Source organism: Rhinoderma darwinii, chromosome 11 (assembly GCF_050947455.1).
Source record: "Rhinoderma darwinii isolate aRhiDar2 chromosome 11, aRhiDar2.hap1, whole genome shotgun sequence".
Classification (NCBI taxonomy): Eukaryota; Metazoa; Chordata; class Amphibia; order Anura; family Rhinodermatidae; genus Rhinoderma; species Rhinoderma darwinii.
The window spans coordinates 2,816,537-2,841,874 of record NC_134697.1 but is presented as its reverse complement, the minus strand read 5'-3'; the positions used below and the strand labels follow the sequence as shown (position 1 = coordinate 2,841,874).

Genomic DNA, 25,338 nt, shown 5'->3' with positions numbered 1-25,338 from the left:
TAATGTAATGTATGTACACAGTGACTCCACCAGCAGAATAGTGAGTGCAGCTCTGGGGTATCATACAGGATATAACTCAGGATCAGTACAGGATAAGTAATGTAATATATGTACACAGTGACTCCACCAGCAGAATAGTGAGTGCAGCTCTGGAGTATAATACAGGATGTAACTCAGGATCAGTGCAGGATAAGTAATGTAATGTATGTACACAGTGACTCCACCAGCAGAATAGTGAGTGCAGCTCTGGAGTATAATACAGGATGTAACTCAGGATCAGTACAGGATAAGTAATGTAATGTATGTACACCGTGACTCCACCAGCAGAATAGTGAGTACAGCTCTGGAGTATAATACAGGATGTAACTCAGGATCAGTACAGGATAAGTAATGTAATGTATGTACACCGTGACTCCACCAGCAGAATAGTGAGTACAGCTCTGGAGTATAATACAGGATATAACACAGGATCAGTACAGGATAAGTAATGTATGTACACAGTGACTCCACCAGCAGAATAGTGAGTGCAGCTCTGGAGTATAATACAGGATATAACCCAGGATCAGTACAGGATAAGTAATGTAATATATGTACACAGTGACTCCACCAGCAGAATAGTGAGTGCAGCTCTGGAGTATAATACAGGATATAACTCCGGATCAGTGCAGGATAAGTAATGTAACGTATGTACACAGCGACTCCTCCAGCAGAATAGTGAGTGCAGCTCTGGAGTATAATACAGGATATAACTCAGGATCAGTACAGGATAAGTAATGTAATGTATGTACACAGTGACTCCACCAGCAGAATAGTGAGTGCAGCTCTGGAGTATAATACAGGATATAACTCAGGATCAGTACAGGATAAGTAATGTAATGTATGTACACAGTGACTCCACCAGCAGAATAGTGAGTGCAGCTCTGGAGTATAATACAGGATATAACTCAGGATCAGTACAGGATAAGTAATGTAATGTATGTACACAGTGACTCCACCAGCAGAATTGTGAGTGCAGCTCTGGAGTATAATACAGGATGTAACTCAGGATCAGTACAGGATAAGTAATGTAATGTATGTACATAGTGACTCCACCAGCAGAATAGTGAGTGCAGCTCTGGAGTATAATACAGGATATAACTCAGGATCAGTACAGGATAAGTAATGTAATGTATGTACACAGTGACTCCACCAGCAGAATAGTGAGTGCAGCTCTGGAGTATAATACAGGATATAACTCAGGATCAGTACAGGATAAGTAATGTATGTACACAGTGACTCCACCAGCAGAATAGTGAGTGCAGCTCTGGAGTATAATACAGGATGTAACTCAGGATCAGTACAGGATAAGTAATGTATGTACACAGTGACTCCACCAGCAGAATAGTGAGTGCAGCTCTGGAGTATAATACAGGATGTAACTCAGGATCAGTACAGGATAAGTAATGTATGTACACAGTGACTCCACCAGCAGAATAGTGAGTGCAGCTCTGGAGTATAATACAGGATATAACTCAGGATCAGTACAGGATAAGTAATGTAATGTATGTACACAGTGAATGTGATAATGGGATTCGTCTATATATAAACAGTAATATGGTGATTAGACTCTATTGTTTTGTGTCAGTCCTTACTTTCGCTTTGGCATTCTATTTATGAAGCAGAAAGTTGAAGAAGAACAGAGTTGCGGGAGGAAATAGTGATTAGAAATGATATGTTGAATCTCCGGTATATAATGAACACCGCCTTTATCACCAGTAACATTGATGTATCTTTGGGGGTGATCTATGGGGTTCTTGGGGAGGGGATCTGTGATTTATGGGGGATCCTGTTAGACCTCTTTAGGAGCAGCACAGGCGGATGATATCGGGGTCGGTTGGATGGACGCTGGATGATGGCGGTGTTGGATTTCTTCTCGCAGTATGGCCCCCGGCATGACACTGATGTGGTCCTGGGTACTGCTGTTTGTGCTTCCTGGAGCCCCCCGGGGTGTGAGCCCCCCGCAGGTGGATGCATGGGCTGCCAGTATTCCCTCCTCGTTATATATTCAGACATATAAATCGCCGGGATCTCGGCTGCCGTCATTGCAGAATCTCGTTTTGTCTGGATGTGAAATGTGCTGCGTCTTTTTTAATAACCGAGCGCGCCGCGTGTCATTTTCCCAAACAAATGGTGGCAGAATCTCATTGCGGCGAGCCGGGGTGGAGAGTTTATTGACTGGAGTGGGCAGATGAGGTTTGACGTTCATAATTCATGGCGGCGTGTGACAGCGAGAGAACGAGAAACAGAGTTTCACATTAGAGAAAGTCATCATCTGGCCGTTGCGCACACACAGGCGGTGACCGCGAGTCCTGCGTTACACGTGATAGGTTTGACAGGACGTCTCCGGGAGACGCTGACTGCGAATGAATGGCCGGCGCCGAGGAGAACGGAGTCGTGGTCTGACTCTCGGGTTATGTGTATATGCGGTTCACACTTATTTACTGGTATTCAAGATGGCGGCTGTAAAGATGGCGGAGGACGAGGGGAACATACGTCATAGGAACGCCGTTGGGCCAGTAACCGTAATGAGGAGATCACAAGGAGCCGTTTGGCTGATCGACATCCAGTTTATTTCTGATAATCTGGGAAAATGCCGGATTATCGGAAATTCCGAATTATTAACAAGTGGGATAAAAGGACGCAAATAAATATAAGATAAAAGCTGCAAACCCCGGATGCCGGGAGATACTGATGTGTTTAGATAAGAGAGAACGGTCCACACTGATACATTGTAACAAACCCTCAGCTGTGTGCGCAGTAACAATAAGGAATTCTACAAAGTTCTAAAATAATTTGTGTTTACATTCTTCACCATTTCCAATATTTTTGTTTGCTGTCAGTGAATGCAAGACCTAATACTTCTCACAGCTGAAAGTTTGTTACAATTGTATCAAGTCCAGACAATCCTCTGCGAGCTCAACAAATCAGCAGAATAAATCTCTCTCCTAAAAGTTTGTTACAATGTATCAGTGCAGGTCAAACTTATCAGTCTGGTGTCCCGGCTTTTTAGCTGACAGAGTATTGTTCAGACTGGATACAATTGTAACAAATCATCAGCTGTGAGAATTATTACAGGATTACAGCACAAAAGTTTCAGTTCGCTTGAAGCAAGCAGAGATCTTTCAAATGGGGATGCCTTGAAACATAAAGTCTATTAGAGATGGGCAGAACTTTTCACGCATATTTACAGAGGGGTTTTCTCCGGACGTCTCCGCCGTTTCTCTACAATCTTCTCCGCGGGTGGAAATTAGAGAAATATCATTTTTTTTCCTGTGAGCTGAAACCGCGGCGTAAAGTCAAATCCTCGGATCAATATCGCTGCTCGGAGAAGCGGCGGCTTTGTTTATTGTGTGATGAGATCCTGGGGGCGACTGGTTCTCGTCAGCCGCTAAACATTTCTCGCCAGCCGCGCTCCTTTATTTTGTGATGTTACAATATTCGATTTTTTCCTAAAAATGAAAATTTCAAAACCGCGACAATGTAACAGCGGGAAAATGTGCGTTATGCTACCCTGTTACTGTACAGGAAAAACTGGAGTCTTTCTCACAGCTGAGGCTGCGTTACAGTGATACGACTCTTACTACAACCTGATGTCTAATCCAGTATAAAAATTACGACCGTTTTTCATGTTTATCGGTCAGTATGGGGACGCAGCTTCAAAAACACGAAGATAAGGAGCGCCGACTGAAGAAAGTGTGCGCAAATGGACGTTCCAATGCGTCATCTTTAGGCTGCGTTCACACGCCGAACAGAAACGGCTGTAAATACGGAGCTTTTCAAGGAAGAACGGCCCCTGATTTTCAGCTTTTTTTTTATGCATCAAGCGTTTTTTGATGCGTTTTTTTACGGCCGTTTTTGGAGCTGTTTTTCTATTGGGACAATGAAAAACGGCTCCAAAAACGGCTCAAGAAGTCACCTGCACTTTTTTTTTACTGGGCGTTTTTTTACGCACCATTTTTACAAACGGCCACGTAAAAAACAACCCCGTGGGAACGAGACGCCGTTTTTCCCCATTGAAATCAATGGGCAGATGTTTGGAGGCGTTCAGCCCCGTATTTTCAGCCGTTTTTCTGGGCGTTTACGGCCGTGTGAACAGACCCTTATTGTACAATTATCGTCATTTCTCAGATCGGACGGATCCTTGTGAGATCTAGACGCAGTGGAATAGACGCCGGCGCCATATAACCGTGATTACAGAGCGCTCGGGACAGTAATGGCCATCCACGTAACCCGACATTTAACCACTTTAGGTAGCGGTCGTTAAACCTGCGCCAATTAAGCCGGCAGTCTGAGCATTCAGGCAACCGTAGGTTTTCACCGCTTCTGCTGATTCAATGAGCACGGTGTATGGAATGGCGCCGCCGCTATAAAAATAAATATAAAATGAACCCTCCCCCCACCAGTCATTACCGTGCCGGTTACCTGAAATTGTACTTGTTAAATATCAGAATTAACGACAGACGACGGCGAACACGAATAAGAGTAACGCAAAATGATTATCAGAGGAACGAACGAGAATTGAAAAAAGGCGGTTTTGGTTTTGTGTTTATAAACCTTCATTTATCACAAAAAAACGCAAAAATCATCTCGTCGCGCCAGAAGATAAACCGATATTACCGAGTTTTTCCTTTGTTCGTTGTATGAACCAGGAAACTTCCGGCGCATGCGACAAACGTCCACGGGGCTCTTCAATATTCAATACCGCGCAATGTACATTTTCACCTGTGAGCCACGGCGCAGCCTCCGAGATCAAACTATTATTTCTGTCATTGTTTCCGGTCGTATCTTGTGAACACGCGTCACGTCTGCGACATCTAAAACCCACCAGTAAATCGGTCATGAAAGAAAACGACCCATTAGATGCGGCGTGCGGAGATCATGGCGGTAAGTATAACTTCCATTGTATTCTAGTGGACATATTACTGAGCGACAGCAGATTTATCAAAAAGGATGAGCGCCATTTTTAATCTTGTATTCTCTAAATCTTGTATTCTCTAAAGATAAAAGCGAAGATCCACCTTAAGCCGTCACCTTACAAATCACATGACTTAAAGGGAATGTCCAACTTTCAACACTATTTTACCCCCACTAATATTCTGCGCTGATCTTTATAGCACTCAAAGCTGCATTTTTCTTATACAGAAAACCAAATCCCCTGCATAGACATAGAACTAGAGGATACAATTCTGTCTGCCTGCAGCCACCACTAGGGGGAGCTCACTACATACAGATATATACAGCTCCCATAGAGTTACATGATAGCATTCTGCTGCCTACAGCCACCACTAGAGGGAGCTCACTACATACAGATATATACAGCTCCCATAGAGTTACATGATAGCATTCTGCTGCCTGCAGTCACCACTAGGGGGAGCTCACTACATACAGATATATACAGCTCCCATAGAGTTACATGATAGCATTCTGCTGCCTGCGGCCACGACGAACATGAAATCACTACATACAGATCTATACAGCTCCCATAGTTACATGATAACATTCTACTGCCTGCAGTCACCATTAGAGGGAGCTCACTACATACAGATATATAAAGCTCCCATAGAGTTACAAGATAGCATTCTGCTGCCTGCAGTCACCACTAGAGGGAGCTCACTACATACAGATATATACAGCTCTCATAGAGTTACATGATAACATTCTGCTGCCTGCAGCCACCACTAGGGGGAGCTCACTACATACAGATATATACAGCTCTCATAGAGTTACATGATAACATTCTGCTGCCTACAGCCACCACTAGAGGGAGCTCACTACATACAGATATATACAGCTCCCATAGTTACATGATAGCATTCTGCTGCCTGCAGTCACCACTAGGGGGAGCTCACTACATACAGATCTATACAGCTCCCATAGTTACATGATAGCATTCTGCTGCCTGCAGTTACCACTAGGAGGAGCTCACTTAATACAGATATATACAGCTCCCATAGAGTTATGTAGTTTTGATTGCGACCGCGTGCGCTCAGTCAGCGGTGCAGCAGTGTTGGGACCCGGCAGAAGTTGGGGTCTTGTAATTGATGAGTCCGCCCTGCCTGGATTAGGAGGAGAGCGGTTTGGGGCGGTGATTTATGGCGGGCTCCGTTATCTCGCTCATGGTTATTTGATTTCTTGCCGAGGATTAATGATAATCTTATAATTGCCTCCATTGATATCAGCGATCGCGCTCTCCGGCATATGATTGTGCTGCGGGGGTTATGGCAGTGATGAATGAGCGCAGGGCGGTTTTCTTCCGTCTCTTGTGTTGCTTTTCTCTCTTTGTCTGGTCTTATTACTCCATTATACGTTTCTCAGACTTTCCTTCTAATCATCGGATGTAAATCTTATCTGCGCTGTCAATTCCCCGCGTGCGAGTTTTTATCGCGGCGATTATGCAGTTAACGGCCTGTTCTGGTCTAATCGGAAACATAGAGAGCGGCGGCTGCAGAGCTCTGCGATAAGGGGCGCTCCTCTCATCAGCCTCATCATGTTACCTCCACCCCGGGGTCATACGCCACCTCCTGATGCCCCCACTCACAAAATAACTTATGATATTGACCATTCAGTTCTTTGTGAAGGTGACTCATAGGGCAGAAACTCTAAGGACTCGTGGTTCTGGTATTTTCTGGAGGCGCCTTCTAGTGGTCCTGGTACTTCTGGAGGCGCCTTCTAGTGGTTCTGGTATTTCTGGAGGTGCCTTCTAGTGGTTCTGGTACTTCTGGAGGCGCCTTCTAGTGGTTCTGGTACTTCTGGAGGCGCCTTCTAGTGGTCCTGGTACTTCTGGAGGCGCCTTCTAGTGGTTCTGGTATTTTCTGGAGGCGCCTTCTAGTGGTCCTGGTACTTCTGGAGGCGCCTTCTAGTGGTTCTGGTATTTCTGGAGGTGCCTTCTAGTGGTTCTGGTACTTCTGGAGGCGCCTTCTAGTGGTTCTGGTACTTCTGGAGGCGCCTTCTAGTGGTTCTGGTACTTCTGGAGGCGCCTTCTAGTGGTTCTGGTACTTCTGGAGGCGCCTTCTAGTGGTTCTGGTACTTCTGGAGGCGCCTTCTAGTGGTTCTGGTACTTCTGGAGGCGCCTTCTAGTGGTTCTGGTACTTCTGGAGGCGCCTTCTAGTGGTTCTGGTACTTCTGGAGGCGCCTTCTAGTGGTTCTGGTACTTCTGGAGGCGCCTTCTAGTGGTTCTGGTACTTCTTGAGGTGCCTTCTAGTGGTTCTGGTACTTCTGAAGGTGCCACCTAGTGGTTTTGGTACTTCTGGAGGTGCCTTCTAGTGGTTCTGGTACTTCTGGAGGTGCCTTCTAGTGGTTTTGGTAATTCTGAAGGTGCCTCCTAGTGGTTCTGGTACTTCTGGAGGTGCCACCTAGTGGTTCTGATACTTCTGGTGGTGCCTTCTAGTGGTTCTGGTACTTCTGGAGGTGCCGTCTAGTGGTTCTGGTACTTCTGGAGGTGCCTTCTAGTGGTTCTGGTATTTCTGGAGGCGCCTTCTAGTGGTCCTGGTACTTCTGGTGGTGCCTTCTAGTGGTCCTGGTACTTCTGGAGGTGCCTTCTAGTGGTTCTGGTACTTCTGGAGGCGCCTTCTAGTGGTTCTGGTACTTCTGGAGGTGCCTTCTAGTGGTTCTGGTATGTCTGGTGGTGCCTTCTAGTGGTTCTGGTACGTCTGGTGGTGCCTTCTAGTGGTTCTGGTATGTCTGGAGGCGCCTTCTAGTGGTTCTGGTATTTCTGGAGGTGCCTTCTAGTGGTTCTGGTACTTCTGGAGGCGCCTTCTAGTGGTTCTGGTATTTCTGGAGGTGCCTTCTAGTGGTTCTGGTACTTCTAGAGGCGCCTTCTAGTGGTTCTGGTACTTCTGGAGGCGCCTTCTAGTGGTTCTGGTACTTCTGGAGGCGCCTTCTAGTGGTTCTGGTACTTCTGGAGGTGCCTTCTAGTGGTTCTGGTACTTCTGGAGGTGCCTTCTAGTGGTGCTGGTATTTTTTGGAGGTGCCTTCTAGTGGTTCTGGTATTTCTGGAGGTGCCTTCTAGTGTTCTGGTACTTCTGGAGGCGCCTTCTAGTGGTTCTGGTATTTCTGGAGGTGCCTTCTAGTGGTTCTGGTACTTCTGGAGGTGCCTTCTAGTGGTTCTGGTACTTCTGGAGGCGCCTTCTAGTGGTTCTGGTACTTCTGGAGGCGCCTTCTAGTGGTTCTGGTATTTCTGGAGGTGCCTTCTAGTGGTTCTGGTACTTCTGGAGGTGCCTTCTAGTGGTTCTGGTAATTCTGAAGGTGCCTCCTAGTGGTTCTGGTACTTCTGGAGGCGCCTTCTAGTGGTTCTGGTACTTCTGGAGGCGCCTTCTAGTGGTTCTGGTACTTCTGGAGGGAAGATGTGACACAAGCCGCTGGGACAGGACTTCTGAATGACACGGCCGTCCTGTAATATTCCAGGATATCGGGTCCAGTACATACGTGACTCCAGAAGACTTGTCGTCCGCACACATTAACTCTTTGATGACCGCTCCCCTGGCACCGGAGTGATGACCATTAAGCCTGTATTTTTCCTGTGATGACAGCATCCCCCTCCCCTCCCCCACACATCCCCCTCCCCTCCCCCACACACCCCCATTACAGGACTGTTCGTTTTAACACTGAGAAATATTTTAAAAGCGACTCTAAAAAATCAATGGCGCGGATCAATGGCGAGCTGCATAAAAGCCTGCGCTGGAACACCTGCCACTATCCTCTCATCTGTGCCTGCCAGTGCTGGCGCTGAGCCGAGGCAGCCGCGCTTCCAGCTAATGTGGGCTCCTCCACACGTCTCACCCTGGGGGGTCACCTCACGATGCCTACATTGTATCTGGGCCATGGAGACGCCGGGTCTTAGATCTCTGCACAGTAATTACTGGAGAAAAAACAGGGAAAATCCTTTCTAAGGTTGATCTGAGCCCAGGAAAGCTGGGTGACCGCCAATAAAGACACCAGCACAGATCCCACGTGTTGTCACCCAGCTTTCCTGGGCTTCTGAACAGCAAATCTGTCTAGTTTTACAATGATCCGGTAGCTGGGGATGTGTCATTGCATAATGAAGCTCGGTGACAACTCTTGTGAAAGTCTTCACACCCTGATTTTATATTCTATTATGTAACTGGAATATATATATATATCTGATGTCAAAGAGAAAGGAATCTCTACGAGGGGATCTACATTCATTACCGTTATTAAACCGCAGATAATAACCAAATGCAAAACTCTTCACGCCCCTCTAGCCGGTGTTACAGGGTGACGTGCTGCAGCTATGGCGGCTCGGGGCTGCGCGCGCTCTATACGTTTTCTTCACAGAACTCCTCACCCCGTCAGGTTACACGTGGACCGTGCTCCGGACTCTTGGATTTAGCGCTTCTCCTGCAGATTTGGATTTATGTTTTTGACTTTCTGGATCCCCCCAGGTCGGCAGTTCTCTTGCAGACTGCAGCAGGTTTTCTCTTCTACCTCCCTCATGAGTCTCTTGTTGCCTCCTTGAACAATCCTCCAGGCAGATCTGAAATTGAGAAGTCCGAGGGGTGTGAATACTATTCCTAGTCCCTGTATCTCTGCATAAATCATACACGCCAACTTCACCGACATGTCCGCGACACTCCCCGAAAAATGGAAGACCCCCCCCCCCAAAAGAGCAAACAAATATCCCGGGTGCCCCCGCCCTCACAGGATCCTCACCTGTCCCCATTCCTGCAGTTCTCTTCACTCCGAACGTCTCCGCAGATAACATCCTGGCACCTGGGGCCAACTAGTCTGGGGTCTGTCTGTATTTAGGGGTCTGGTCTGGGGTCTATTTATTTAGGGGTCTGGTCTGGGGTCTGTATTTATTTAGGGGTCTGGTCTGGGGTCTGTATTTATTTAGGGGTCTGGTCTGGGGTCTGCATTTATTTAGGGGTCTGGTCTGGGGTCTATATTTAGGGGTCTGGTCTGGGGCCTGTATTTAGGGGGTCTGGTCTGGGGCCTGTATTTAGGGGTCTGGTCTGGGGTCTATATTTAGGGGTCTGGTCTGGGGTCTATATTTAGGGGTCTGGTCTGGGGCCTGTATTTAGGGGTCTGGTCTGGGGCCTGTATTTAGGGGTCTGGTCTGGGGTCTATATTTAGGGGTCTGGTCTGCGGCCTGTATTTAGGGGTCTGGTCTGCGGCCTGTATTTAGGGGTCTGGTCTGGGGCCTGTATTTAGGGGTCTGGTGTCTATATTTAGGGGTCTGGTCTGGGGTCTATATTTAGGGGTCTGGTCTGGGGCCTGTATTTAGGGGTCTGGTCTGGGGTCTATATTTAGGGGTCTGGTCTGCGGCCTGTATTTAGGGGTCTGGTCTGGGGTCTATATTTAGGGGTCTGGTCTGGGGCCTGTATTTAGGGGGTCTGGTCTGGGGCCTGTATTTAGGGGGTCATATACACAGTTTTTTCGTTAAATGCCGCAGTTTGGAGGCGTGTCCTATATAAACGGGCGGAGCTTCGTCAGGCGCTCATAATCTCTGTGCTCTCCCCGCTCCCGCCTCTCTAGCGCCCTCCATCCTCCAGGTGGATATGAGGGGTGTGAATACTTTCGTATATACTGCACGGAGCTGCTTCTTATATATTCTCCTCACACTTTCTTCAGACTCCATTCCAGCGGCCTAAGCAGCGATGTAATCTCCTGGACTTGTTTTACACGCGACGTTTAATCAGCGCGGCCACCCCTTTGATCTGTTGACACGGCAGACTGAGACTTGAATGCGGCGCGGTCCAGGTGCGCGCGCCTCCCGCCTTATTTGTTGTATATAAAACATCCATCAGAAAAGGCCTCCAGTCATTAGCGATAATCCGACCGTTCCTGCTGGAAACTGATTGCTCGGCATTTCCTGATTTCCTGAGAAAAACTCATTTCCTCCAAGTCGTACAAGTCACCGCTTTACAAGACGCAGCCGGAGCGAATTAATCTTCAGCCGCCCTGCGCCGCGCAGCTTGACCTGTGTTAAACCTTCACCCCGGGATTTATTGTCCTTGGGGTCTGTAGAGAAAGGAAACGAAGCAATTTAATTCTCCGGCGAGCGAGTTCTGTGCCGCCTGTTACACAGGACTCCATGTCCCGCCATATCCACCTGTTCTAGTGACGCACCGCCACCTGCGCTGCAGCCTGGATACACGAACGCCTGAGGTCCAGTGTAGAGATATTAATAGGACCAGAACATCACGGGTCGGACGTCCGCCTCCTGTGGTGCGGGGTCAGAAGACGGTCGTGTACACGTAGATCAGGCGCAGGTCGGGATTTTCAGGGAGGGATTGGAGCCTTGTGATCATGTTGTAGGGAGCTGAGAATCGGGGGGAGGGGGAGTCTTATCAGGACACGGGGCTCCGGGGGGATTTGCTGCTCGTCCGGGTGATCACCTCTTTTATCATATTATAGTTGTGGTCATACAGTGCCCCCTGTATTATAGTTGTGGTCATACAGTGCCCCCCGTATTATAGTTGTGGTCATACAGTGCCCCCTGTATTATAGTTGTGGTCATACAGTGCCCCCTGTATAATAGTTGTGGTCATACAGTGCCCCCTGTATAATAGTTGTGGTCATACGGTGCCCCCTGTATTATAGTTGTGGTCATACAGTGCCCCCTGTATTATAGTTGTGGTCATACAGTGCCCCCTGTATTATAGTTGTGGTCATACAGTGCCCCCTGTATTATAGTTGTGGTCATACAGTGCCCCCTGTATTATAGTTGTGGTCATACAGTGCCCCCTGTATTATAGTTGTGGTCATACAGTGCCCCTTGTATTATAGTTGTGGTCATACAGTGCCCCCTGTATTATAGTTGTGGTCATACAGTGCCCCCTGTATTATAGTTGTGGTCATACAGTGCCCCCGTATTATAGTTGTGGTCATACAGTGCCCCCCGTATTATAGTTGTGGTCATACAGTGCCTCCGTATTATAGTTGTGGTCATACAGTGCCCCCCGTATTATAGTTGTGGTCATACAGTGCCCCCGTATTATAGTTGTGGTCATACAGTGCCCCCGTATTATAGTTGTGGTCATACAGTGCCCCCGTATTATAGTTGTGGTCATACAGTGCCCCCGTATTATAGTTGTGGTCATACAGTGCCCCCCGTATTATAGTTGTGGTCATACAGTGCCCCCCGTATTATAGTTGTGGTCATACAGTGCCCCCCGTATTATAGTTGTGGTCATACAGTGCCCCCCGTATTATAGTTGTGGTCATACATTGCCCCCTGTATTATAGTTGTGGTCATACAGTGCCCCCCGTATTATAGTTGTGGTCATACAGTGCCCCCCGTATTATAGTTGTGGTCATACAGTGCCCCCGTATTATAGTTGTGGTCATACAGTGCCCCCCGTATTATAGTTGTGGTCATACAGTACCCCCTGTATTATAGTTGTGGTCATACAGTGCCCCCCGTATTATAGTTGTGGTCATACAGTGCCCCCTGTATTATAGCTGGGGTCATTTACTGCCCCCTGTATAATAGTTGTGGTCATACAGTGCCCCCCGTATTATAGTTGTGGTCATACAGTGCCCCCGTATTATAGTTGTGGTCATACAGTGCCCCCGTATTATAGTTGTGGTCATACAGTGCCCCCGTATTATAGTTGTGGTCATACAGTTCCCCCGTATTATAGTTGTGGTCATACAGTGCCCCCGTATTATAGTTGTGGTTATACAGTGCCCCCTGTATTATAGCTGGGGTCATTTACTGGCCCCTGTATAATAGTTGTGGTCATACAGTGCCCCCCGTATTATAGTTGTGGTCATGCAGTGCCCCCCGTATTATAGTTGTGGTCATACAGTGCCCCCATATTATAGTTGTGGTCATACATTGCCCCCTGTATTATAGTTGTGGTCATACAGTGCCCCCTGTATTATAGTTGTGGTCATACAGTGCCCCCTGTATTATAGTTGTGGTCATACGGTGCCCCCTGTATTATAGTTGTGGTCATACAGTGCCCCCTGTATTATAGTTGTGGTCATACAGTGCCCCCGTATTATAGTTGTGGTCATACAGTGCCCCCGTCTTATAGTTGTGGTCATACAGTGCCCCCTGGTATTATAGTTGTGGTCATACATTGCCCCCTGTATTATAGTTGTGGTCATACAGTGCCCCCTGTATTATAGTTGTGGTCATACAGTGCCCCCTGTATTATAGTTGTGGTCATACAGTGCCCCCGTCTTATAGTTGTGGTCATACAGTGCCCCCCGTATTATAGTTGTGGTTATACAGTGCCCCCTGTATTATAGTTGTGGTTATACAGTGCCCCCTGTATTATAGTTGTGGTCATACAGTGCCCCCTGGTATTATAGCTGGGGTCATTTACTGCCCCCTATATAGCGGCTGTAGTTACCTAGTGTCCACCATCCCCGGTATTCTGGTTTTGGTTATTTAGGGACCCCATTGTCCCGGCCATTCATATTTGTGTCCCCCGTATTATGGGTATTTGGGGCCCCACATTCGTCAGTGTGTATGGCGTCGCCCTGTGATCACACATTCCGCGTTTATCAACAAACTTCCCAAAGAAACTGAAAATGAGATGCGTTTCCCCCATAACAATGTCCTGTCTATTAATCTAAATGCAATTTTCCCGTCTGCCCTGCGGCGATTCCTGACGCTTCATAATAAACTACAATGGATGTTTTCAGCTATTAATAATTTAGACGCCGCAGCTAAACGCACCGCCAACCAACAAATATTTCAAAAATTTCACATTTCCACCGATCCCTCCATTGTAATAATTCAAAAAATGTATAAGAAACCCAAGAAAATGTCTGTTAGCTCTTCATATAGCGCAGAGTATATACAGAATATTAAATAGAACAGATTGTGTTGATTTGTTACAGTGTATCAGTGCAGGTAAAATGCCTTACTCTGTTGTCCTGACTGTTGATCTCACAGAGGATTCTCTAGACTGGATACAGTTGTAACAAACCTTCAGCTGTGAGAAGTAATAGTTCAGGACGGGTTTTCAATCACTTAATATTAATAAGTATGCTCTTATTCACTTTACAGCAAGCAGAGGTCTTGAAAATGATGAATAAACACAAAGGGTTTAATTTGAGAACGGCTGTTGACCAGAGTTATGGCGTTTCTATAGTTACACATTTTGGTCCTGACATTTTTAATCAATCATTTTCCACTTTTTGCTGTTTTATGACGACCCTGGTCCCTTAAAAATGTGGGCGGGGCATAGCGTAAAGCGGCAGGGCCACTTGTGACCGCAGAAATTCTCTGTAATTAACGCCAGATAGTGTCACCCGTCCCAGCGGATATCTGCGCTGGTTTGCATCTGGCGTAGAACTCGCCTTCTGGCGCAACATAAACTAGGACTGATGTAATAAGATGCCCCTGAAATGCCGGGGTCCGGAATAGAACCAGTATTTCATTATACGATGTTGGCGCTTTCCTTACATAAGGCCGGTGACCCCCATTATTACGGTGGGGGGTCTCCCTCGTGCGCCCGCACTTCTCCTGTGATTCTCATCCTCTCGTCTCTTCTCTTGCAGCCTGTGAATGTAACGGACACGCCAGTATTTGTGAGATGCAAACCGGGAAATGTCACTGCACCACCAAGGGGATCAAAGGAGACCACTGCCAGCTGTGAGTAACCCTGTCATACCTGGGACTACTACCCCCACCGCCCACCTCACAGGGGAGTCACCGGGAGATGTTTAATGAAAGTACAAACTAGACGTACGATAAAGGGAGAGACGCCAAGAAGGCGGCAGCCCCCGATCCTGTATGGGGGAAATGCGCTGCCGAATAAACTGCCTGTAAATCCCCGACGGGAATAATAGTAACCGCTCGGAGTAACACCTGATATATTTCCGGATTAGTCTATGACAAGTGTTCCTTGTAGTGTTTTCAGGACTACTAATCTACTACTACTCCTCTACTACTCCTCTACTACTCCTCTACTACTACTCTACTACTACTCCTCTACTACTCCTCTACTACTACTCCTCTACTACTCCTCTACTACTCCTCTACTACTCCTCTACTACTACTCTACTACTCCTCTACTACTCCTCTACTACTACTCCTCTACTACTCCTCTACTACTACTCCTCTACTACTCCTCTACTACTCCTCTACTACTCCTCTACTACTACTACTCTACTCTACTACTACTCTACTACTACTACTACTACTACTACTACTCTACTACTACTACTCTACTCTACTACTACTCTACTACTACTACTACTACTACTACTCTACTACTACTCTACTACTACTACTCTACTCTACTCTACTACTACTACTCTACTACTACTACTACTCTACTACTACTACTCTACTACTACTACTACTCTACTACTACTACTCTACTACTACTACTACTACTACTCTACTACTACTCTACTACTACTCTACTACTACTCTACTACTACTACTACTCTACTACTACTACTACTCTACTACTACTCTACTACTACTCTACTACTACTACTACTCTACTACTACTACTACTCTACTACTACTCTACTACTACTCTACTACTACTACTACTCTACTACTACTACTCTACTACTACTACTACTCTACTACTACTACTACTCTACTACTACTCTACTACTACTCTACTACTACTACTACTACTACTCTACTACTACTACTCTACTACTACTCTACTACTACTACTCTACTACTACTCTACTACTACTACTACTACTCTACTACTACTCTACTACTACTACTACACTACTACTCTACTACTACTACTACTCCTCTACTACTACTCTACTACTACTACTACACTACTACTCTACTACTACTACTACTACTACTACTACTACACTACTACCCTACTACTACTACTACTACTACTACTACTACTCTACTACTACTACTAACTACTCTACTACTACTCTACTACTACTCCTCTACTACTCTACTACTACTACTCTACTACTACTACTACTACTCTACTACTACTACTACTACTCTACTACTCTACTACTACTACACTACTACTATACTACTACTACTCCTCTACTACTCTACTACTACTACTACTCTACTACTACTACTACTACTCTACTACTACTACTACTACTCTACTACTCTACTACTACTACACTACTACTATACTACTACTACTACTCTACTACTACTACTCTACTACTACTCTACTACTACTACTCCTCTACTACTACTCTACTACTACTCTACTACTACTCTACTACTACTCTACTACTACTACTACTACTCCTCTACTACTACTCTACTACTACTCTACTACTACTCTACTACTACTACTCTACTACTCCTCTACTACTACTCTACTACTACTACTCTACTACTCCTCTACTACTCCTCTACTACTACTCTACTACTACTCTACTACTCTACACCTACTCTACACCTACTCTACACATACTCTACACCTACTCTACTACTACTCCTCTACTACTACTCTACTTCTACTCTACTACTACTCTACTACTACTCTACTACTCCTCTACTACTCCTCTACTACTCCTCCTCTACTACTACACTACTACTCTACTACTCTACTACTACTACTCTACTACTACTCTACTACTACTACTACTCCTCTACTACTACTCTACTACTACTACTCCTCTGCTACTACTCTACTACTACTACTCTACTACTACTACTAACTACTCTACTACTACTACTCTACTACTACTCTACTACTACTCCTCTACTACTCTACTACTACTACTCTACTACTACTACTACTCTACTACTACTACTACTACTCTACTACTACTACACTACTACTATACTACTACTACTCCTCTACTACTCTACTACTACTACTCTACTACTACTACTACTCTACTACTACTACTACTCTACTACTACTCTACTACTACTCTACTACTACTACTACTACTCCTCTACTACTACTCTACTACTACTCTACTACTACTCTACTACTACTCTACTACTACTACTACTACTCCTCTACTACTACTCTACTACTACTCTACTACTACTCTACTACTACTACTCTACTACTCCTCTACTACTACTCTACTACTACTACTCTACTACTCCTCTACTACTACTCTACTACTACTCTACTACTCTACACCTACTCTACACCTACTCTACACATACTCTACACCTACTCTACTACTACTCCTCTACTACTACTCTACTTCTACTCTACTACTACTCTACTACTACTCTACTACTCCTCTACTACTCCTCTACTACTACTCCTCTACTACTACACTACTACTCTACTACTCTACTACTACTACTCTACTACTACTCTACTACTACTACTACTACTCTACTACTACTCTACTACTACTACTACTCCTCTACTACTACTCTACTACTACTACTCCTCTGCTACTACTCTACTACTACTACTACTACTCCTCTACTACTACTCTACTACTACTCTACTACTACTACTACTACTCTACTACTACTACTCTACTACTACTACTACTACTACTACTCTACACCTACTCTACACCTACTCTACTACTACTCTACTACTACTACTCCTCTACTACTCCTCTACACCTACTCTACTACTACTACTACTCTACTACTACTACTACTCTACACCTACTCTTCACCTACTCTACTACTACTCCTCTACTACTCCTCTACTACTACTCTACTACTACTCTACTACTACTCTACTACTACTCTACTACTACTACTCTACTACTCTACTACTGTACTACTACTCTACTACTACTACTACTACTACTACTACTACTACTCTACTACTACTACTACTACTCTACTACTACTACTACTACTACTACTACTCTACGACTACTCTACTACTCCTCTACTACTACTCTACTACTACTACTCCTCTACTACTACTCTACTACTACTCTACTACTACTACTCTACTACTACTACTACTACTACTACTCCTCTACTACTCCTCTACTACTACTCTACTACTACTCTACTACTACTCTACTACTACTCCTCTACTACTACTCTACTACTACTCCTCTACTACTACTCTACTACTACTCTACTACTACTACTCTACTACTCTACTACTGTACTACTACTCTACTACTACTACTACTACTACTACTCTACTACTACTCTACTACTCTACTACTACTACTACTACTCCTCTACTACTACTCTACTACTCCTCTACTACTACTACTACTCTACTACTACTCTACTACTACTCTACTACTACTACTCTACTACTACTACTCTACTACTACTCTACTACTACTACTACTCTACACCTACTCTACACCTACTCTACACCTACTCTACTACTACTCTACTACTACTACTCCTCTACTACTCCTCTACTACTCCTCTACTACTACTACTCTACACCTACTCTTCACCTACTCTACTACTACTCCTCTACTACTCCTCTACTACTACTCTACACCTACTCTACTACTACTACTCTACTACTACTACTCTACACCTACTCTACTACTACTCTACTACTACTACTACTACTCTACTACTACTACTACTACTCTACACCTACTCTACTACTACTACTACTCCTCTACTACTACTCTACTACTACTCTACTACTACTACTACTACTACTACTCTACACATACTCTACTACTACTACTACTCCTCCTCTACTACTACTCTACTACTACTCTACTACTACTCTACACTCTTCTACTACTCTACTACTCTACTACTACTACTCTACTACTACTCTACTACTACTACTCTACTACTCTACTACTACTACTACTACTACTACTCTACACCTACTCTACTACTACTACTACTCCTCCTCTACTACTACTCTACTACTACTCTACACTCTTCTACTACTCTACTACTCTACTACTACTCTACTACTACTACTCTACTACTACTCTACACCTACTCTTCACCTACTCTACTACTACTCCTCTACTACTCCTCTACACCTACTCTACTACTACTCTACTACTCTACTACTACTACTCTACACCTACTCTACACCTACTCTACTACTCTACTACTACTACTCTACTACTACTACTACTACTACTCTACTACTACTACTCTACTACTACTCTACTACTACTACTCTACACCTACTCTACTACTACTACTCTACACCTACTCTACTACTACTACTCTACACCTACTCTACACCTCCTCTACTACTACTCTACTACTACTACTCCTCTACTACTACTCTACTACTACTACTACTACTCTACACCTACTCTACTACTACTCCTCTACTACTCTACTACTACTCTATTACTACTCTACACTCTTCTACTACTCTACTACTACTACTCTACTACTACTACTACTACTACTGCTGCTACTGCTACTACTACTAATACTACTGCTACGGCTACTGCTACTACTACTACTACTCTACTACTACTACTCTACACCTACTCTACTACTACTCTACACCTACTCTACTACTACTACTACTCTACTACTACTACTCTACTACTCTACTACTACTACTACCTACTACTACTACTGCTGCTGCTACTGCTACTGCTACTACTACTACTACTACTCTACACCTACTCTACTACTACTACTACTACTACTACTCCTCTACTACTCCTCTACTACTACTACTACTACTCTACTACTACTCTACTACTACTCTACTACTACTACTACTCTACTACTACTACTACTACTACTCCTCTACTACTACTACTACTACTCTACTACTACTACTCTACACTCTTCTACTACTCTACTACTACTACTACTACTGCTGCTACTACTACTACTACGGCTATTGCTACTACTACTACTACTACTCTACTACTACTACTACTCTACACCTACTCTACTACTACTCTACACCTACTCTACTACTACTCTACACCTACTCTACTACTACTACTACTCTACTACTACTACTCTACACCTACTCTACTACTACTCTACTACTACTTTACTACTATACTACTACTCTACACCTACTCTAGTACTACTCTACTACTACTTTACTACTATACTACTACTCTAGTACTCTACTACTACTCTACTACTACTCTACTACTATACTACTATACTACTACTTTACTACTACTCTACTACTATACTACTACTACTATACTACTACTCTACTACTCCTCTACTATTACTCTACTACTACTCTACTACTACTACTACTACTACTACTCTACTACTACTACTACTCTACTACTACTACTCTACACCTACTCTACTACTCTTCTACTACTCTTCTACTACTCTACTACTACTCTACTACTACTCTACACTCTTCTACTACTCTACTACTACTACTCTACTACTACTACACCAGCAGAATAGTGAGTGCAGCTCTGGAGTATAATACTGGATGTAGCTTCGAATCAGTACAGGATAAGTAATATGTCACGATGCGGGGTGTGGACCCACTGGGCTGTACTGTGTAGCGGGATGGTAGCTGGCCAAACCGGTATAGTACAGAGTCTATAATCCAGAAAGGGTACCTGTGGCAACTTGGACAGTAGCAAGGCAGGCTCGGCTGGGACCAGGCAGCAGGTTGACATCAGGCGTGGAGTAGCAGAACACGACAACAGCCTCAGCACGGCACTAGACCAGGGATACAGGAACAGGGAACACTTGGGAACTGGAAGACACTAGGAGACCATTAGCAAGACAAACTTTGGGTAATAAACAACAACCTTTTTATAGTCCAGTAGCATTCTGGGCTAGTTTGCAGACTTCCTGCAATTATGTGTGCACTGGCCCTTTAAGACCGTGCACGCGCGGGCGTGCGCACCCTCCGGAGACCGCCTTAATACCAGGAAGTGAGTGTCGGCGCCTCACAGGGGGGGGACGCTGCAGGAAACACACATGTACATGGCCACGGCCGTCGAGGGGTAAGTCTGAACGATGGCCCGTGGCCTTAGACGTTACAGTATCCCCCCTCTTACGCCCCCTTTTCTTGGGACCGGAGCGGGAGAGAAACTTCCTCACGGGGACAGGGGCATCGATGTTCTCCTCTGGCTCCCATGACCTCTCATCTGGACCAAATGCCCAATCCACCAAATAAAACATCCTTCCTCCCACCTTCTTGGTGGCCACAATCTCCCTTACTTTGAAAGTCCCTGACGATCCGCCAGGGACCACTGCGGAACTAGCAGTCCTGGAGTAGCGGTTCAGGACCACGGGCTTCAGCAAGGAAACATGGAAGGAGTTAGGGATCTTGAGGGTAGGAGGCAGCTGCAGCTTGTAGGACACCGGGTTAATCTGTAGCAGGATCTCGAAGGGTCCGAGGAACCTAGGGGCAAGTTTACAGGACGGCACCCTCAGCCAGATATTCTTTGAAGACAACCAGACCTTCGTACCTGGAAGAAACTGAAGAGGAGCCCGTCTTCTTCTATCAGCCTTTCTCTACATGCGGTACATCGCCAGCAGGATAGAAGATCGGGTCTGTTGCCATATTTGCAGAAAGTCCCTGAAGGTCGAGTCCGCTGCAGGCACCTGGGACATAGTAGACACAGGAAGAGGTATACGAGGATGTTGGCCGTAGACGATGAAGAACGGGCTGGAGGTAGTGGACTCACTAGTATGGTTATTATAGGAGAACTTAGCCCATGGGAGCAGCTGCACCCAGTCATCATGCCATCTGGAAACAAAGTGACGCAGATAGTTCTCCATGATCTGGTTGACCCTCACGTCTTGCCCATTGGATTGGGGATGGTAGGCCGAAGAGAAGTCCAACTTGACACCGAGGAGACCGCAGAGTGCTCTCCAGAACTTCGAGGTGAACTGGTCCCCTCGATCCGAGACAATATGCAGAGGCAAGCCGAGCAGACGGAAGATCTGTTGTATGAAGAGGTCGGTCAATTGCGCAGCAGAAGGCAGGCCTGTCAAGGGAACAAAATTAGCCATATTAGAAAATTGATCCACCACCACCCAGATCACACTGCAAACCGCAGAAGGAGGAAGATCCGTGACAAAGTCCATCGCGACATGCTACCAAGGAGTATCGGGCACAGGCAGCGGTTGGAGAAGACCAGCCGGTCTGGTTTGTGCAACATTATTTGCTGCGCATACCGTTCATGAGGAAATAAAGTCCCTGACGTCTTTGGGCAGCGTAGGCCACCTCAACTGACGGGCAATTAGGTCTTGGGTCTTACGAGCACCCGCGTGACCCGCCAGCTTGGAACTGTGACCCCAGCGGAGGATTCTTCCTCTGTCTGCCAGGCGTACAATAGTCCTTCCCGGAGGATTGTCTCTAACTTGCAGGGGGTTCACAGAGAAGATGCAGTAAGGGTCAATAATCTGTGGGGACTCCACAGTGTCCTCAGTTTCTAATGACCTAGACAAGGCATCGGCCCTCACATTCTTGTCGGTAGTGGAGTTCGAACCGGAACCAAGCAAAGAACAACGACCACCTGGCTTGACGAGGATTCAACCGCTGGGCCGTCTGTAGATAGGTCAAGTTCTTGTGATCCCTGAAGACCAGTATAAGGTGGACTGCGCCTTCCAGTAGATGTCTCCACTCCTGCAGAGCCAACTTGATGGCCAGTAACTCTCGATCCCCAATTGAGTAGTTGCGCTCTGCGGGAGAAAACAGCTTAGAATAGTAGCCACATACCACAGTCTTGCCTTTCGATCCTCTCTGGAACAACAGTGCACCAGCACCAACCGAGGAAGCGTCCACCTCTAATGAAAACTGTAGGGACACATCAGGATGGTGCAGAATAGAGGCTGACGTGAAGGCCTTTTTTTAAGGATTCAAATGCGGCTTCTGCCTCTGGAGTCCACATCTAGGCATTCATACCCTTCTTAGTGAGGGTGGAGATGGGAGTTGTCAATGACGAGAAGTTGGGGATGAACAGCCGGTAGAAGTTGGCGAATCCCAGGAAGCATTTTATGGCCCTTAAGCCTTGGGGACGTGGCCACTCCAGGACAGCCTTGACCTTTTCAGGGTTCATCTTGAGGCCCTGATCGGAGATTATAATACCCAGGAAGGATAGAGACTTTCTCAAACACTCACTTCTCCAGCTTGGCATAAAGATGATTCTCCAGTAGACGAAACAACACCTGGCGGACATGACTCTGATGAGTCACAAGATCTGGGGAAAAAATCAAAATGTTATCGATATACACCATAACACAAACATAGAGGAGATCACGAAAAATGTAATTGACCAATTCTTGAAACACTGTGGGGGCGTTACACAGGCCGAAGGGCATAACTAGGTATTCATAGTGTCCATCACGAGTATTAAATGCAGTCTTCCACTCGTCACCCTGACGGATCCGGATTAGATTGTAGGCCCCCCGCAGCTCCAGTTTAGAAAAATGTGCCCTCCGTATGCGATCAAACAGTTCCGAAATCAAAGGCAGTGGGTGCCTGTTCTTCACTGTGATTTGGTTGAGGCACTGGTAGTCAATGCAAGGTCGTAACGATCCATCTTTCTTCTTGACCAATAAAAACCCGGCTCCGGCCGGGGATGAGGATTTACGTATGAAGCCCCGCTTCAGATTCTCCTTAATGTAGGTCGACATAGACTGGGTCTCTGGCAAGGAGAGAGGGTATACTCTACTGCGAGGAGGGGACGAATCAGGAACCAAGTCGATAGGGCAACCATATGCTCGATGTGGCGGCAAGGTCTCAGCTTTCTACTTGTCGAAGACATCAGAGAACAGAGAGTAACAAGAAGGCAACCCTGCCAATGACTGATGCGGAGAAGGCTGCGATGGATGGATATGACCCAGACAGCGGTCAAGACACTTGGAGCCCCACTGGAGAACCTCTCCAGAGTTCCAATCCTGGACTGGGGCGTGAAGACGGAGCCAAGGCAAACCCAGCAGCACGGGGTTGACGTCCTTGGGCAGGACAAACAGGGAGATGATCTCAGAGTGAAGAGCTCCCACTTGAAGTCTCAATGGCTTGGTCACAGACAATACTGGGTCAGGCAAAGGCAGTCCATCTACTGAGGCAACGATCATCAGCCTTTCCAGCAGGACAGTGGGCAACTGAAGAAGATCCACAAGGTCTTGGCAGATGAAATTGCAGAGTCCAGGTAGGCAGAGACTGGATGGAGCTTCTCGCCAGCAATGATGGTCACGGGAATGAACAGTTTGGAGGAGAGTTCTCTATTAAATGCAGTAGCGCCCAGGGTTGTCTCTCCAACCAAACCTAGGCGTTGTGGTTTTTTATCTTCTGAGGACACAGACGCACAACATGGCCAGCGAGGCAACAATATAAACAGAGCTGCGCCTGCGCTGTTTCTCTTGAGCAGACAATTTTAGATGATCCGCCTGCATCGGAACATTGGGCAAAGCAGTAGAAGGCGGCAAGAGGGGTTGCTGGAAGTTGGGCGCCTGTCTAGGAAGCCGTCACTCCTGTCTCCTGTCGAACCTCATGAGATCTCTCCCTGAGCCTTATGTCCACATGAGTAGCAAGTAGAGCAGCAAGTTCGTCCTTGATCTTGGGCGATAGGCCATGCCAGAAGTATGCAACCAAGGCCTCATTGTTCCAGGACCGTTCTCCTGCCATGGTCCGGAACTGGATGGTGTATTCGCCCACGGAGGTGTCCTCCTGGCGAAGGTGAAAGATAGCAGTGGCTGCTGATGAGTCTCGCCCTGACTCCTCTAAATCAGTACGGAATAACTGCACGAACCCCTGGAAGTCTTGGATCTCGGGTCCCTGACGGTCCCAGATTGGGTTCGCCCATGCCAGGGCCTTGCCGCCAAGTAGAGACACGATGAAAGCGATCTTTGCTCCGTCCGACGGAAATGCTTGGGCGTGCAGGGTAAAATGGATATAGAATTGGTTCAGATACCCTCTGCACGTACTTGCATCTCCATGGAACTGAGAAGGTAATGGCAGCGAGAACCGAGGATCCGAATCGGAAATGCCAGGAGGTGTAGTAGGAGGGTCGATCTGAGGAGCTTGCATAGGAGCAGGAAGGGTAGAAGCTAGCGTCACTAGCTGCTGTGCCATGGAGTCCACTGCCACAAGAAGTTGATCCTGTCTTGCTCGGAGATCCTGCAGGTCCGCCTGCATGGCTTGGGAGGGTGACTTGCCCTTGAATTGACCAGCGGGGTCCATGGCCTGAGCGTACTGTCACGATGCTGGGTGTGGACCCACTGGGCCATACTGTGTAGCGGGATGGCAGCTGTCCAAACAGGTATAGTACAGAGTCTATAGTCCAGAAAGGGTACCTGTGGCAACTCGGACAGTAGCAAGGCAGGCTCGGCTGGGACCAGGCAGCAGGTAGACGTCAGGCGTGGAGTAGCAGAACACGACAACAGCCTCAGCACGGCACTAGACCAGGGATACAGGATCAGGGAACACTTGGGAACTGGAAGACGCTAGGAGACCATAAGCAAGACAAACTTTGGGTAACGAACAACGCTCAGGCAAA

At 46.3% G+C, this 25,338-nt stretch overlaps 1 protein-coding gene across 1 annotated transcript in view; it reads left to right on the top strand.

The window, feature by feature from the left end:
* The window catches only part of ATRNL1 (attractin like 1), a gene marked incomplete at its 5' end in the record, with an annotated part of 491,004 nt that overhangs the window by 116,600 nt on the left and 349,066 nt on the right, over positions 1 to 25,338 (top strand). The window contains one exon of the mRNA XM_075842684.1: positions 14,521 to 14,614. Coding sequence (XP_075698799.1) covers positions 14,521 to 14,614 — 94 coding nt within the window. The remainder of the gene's footprint in view (positions 1 to 14,520; positions 14,615 to 25,338) is intronic.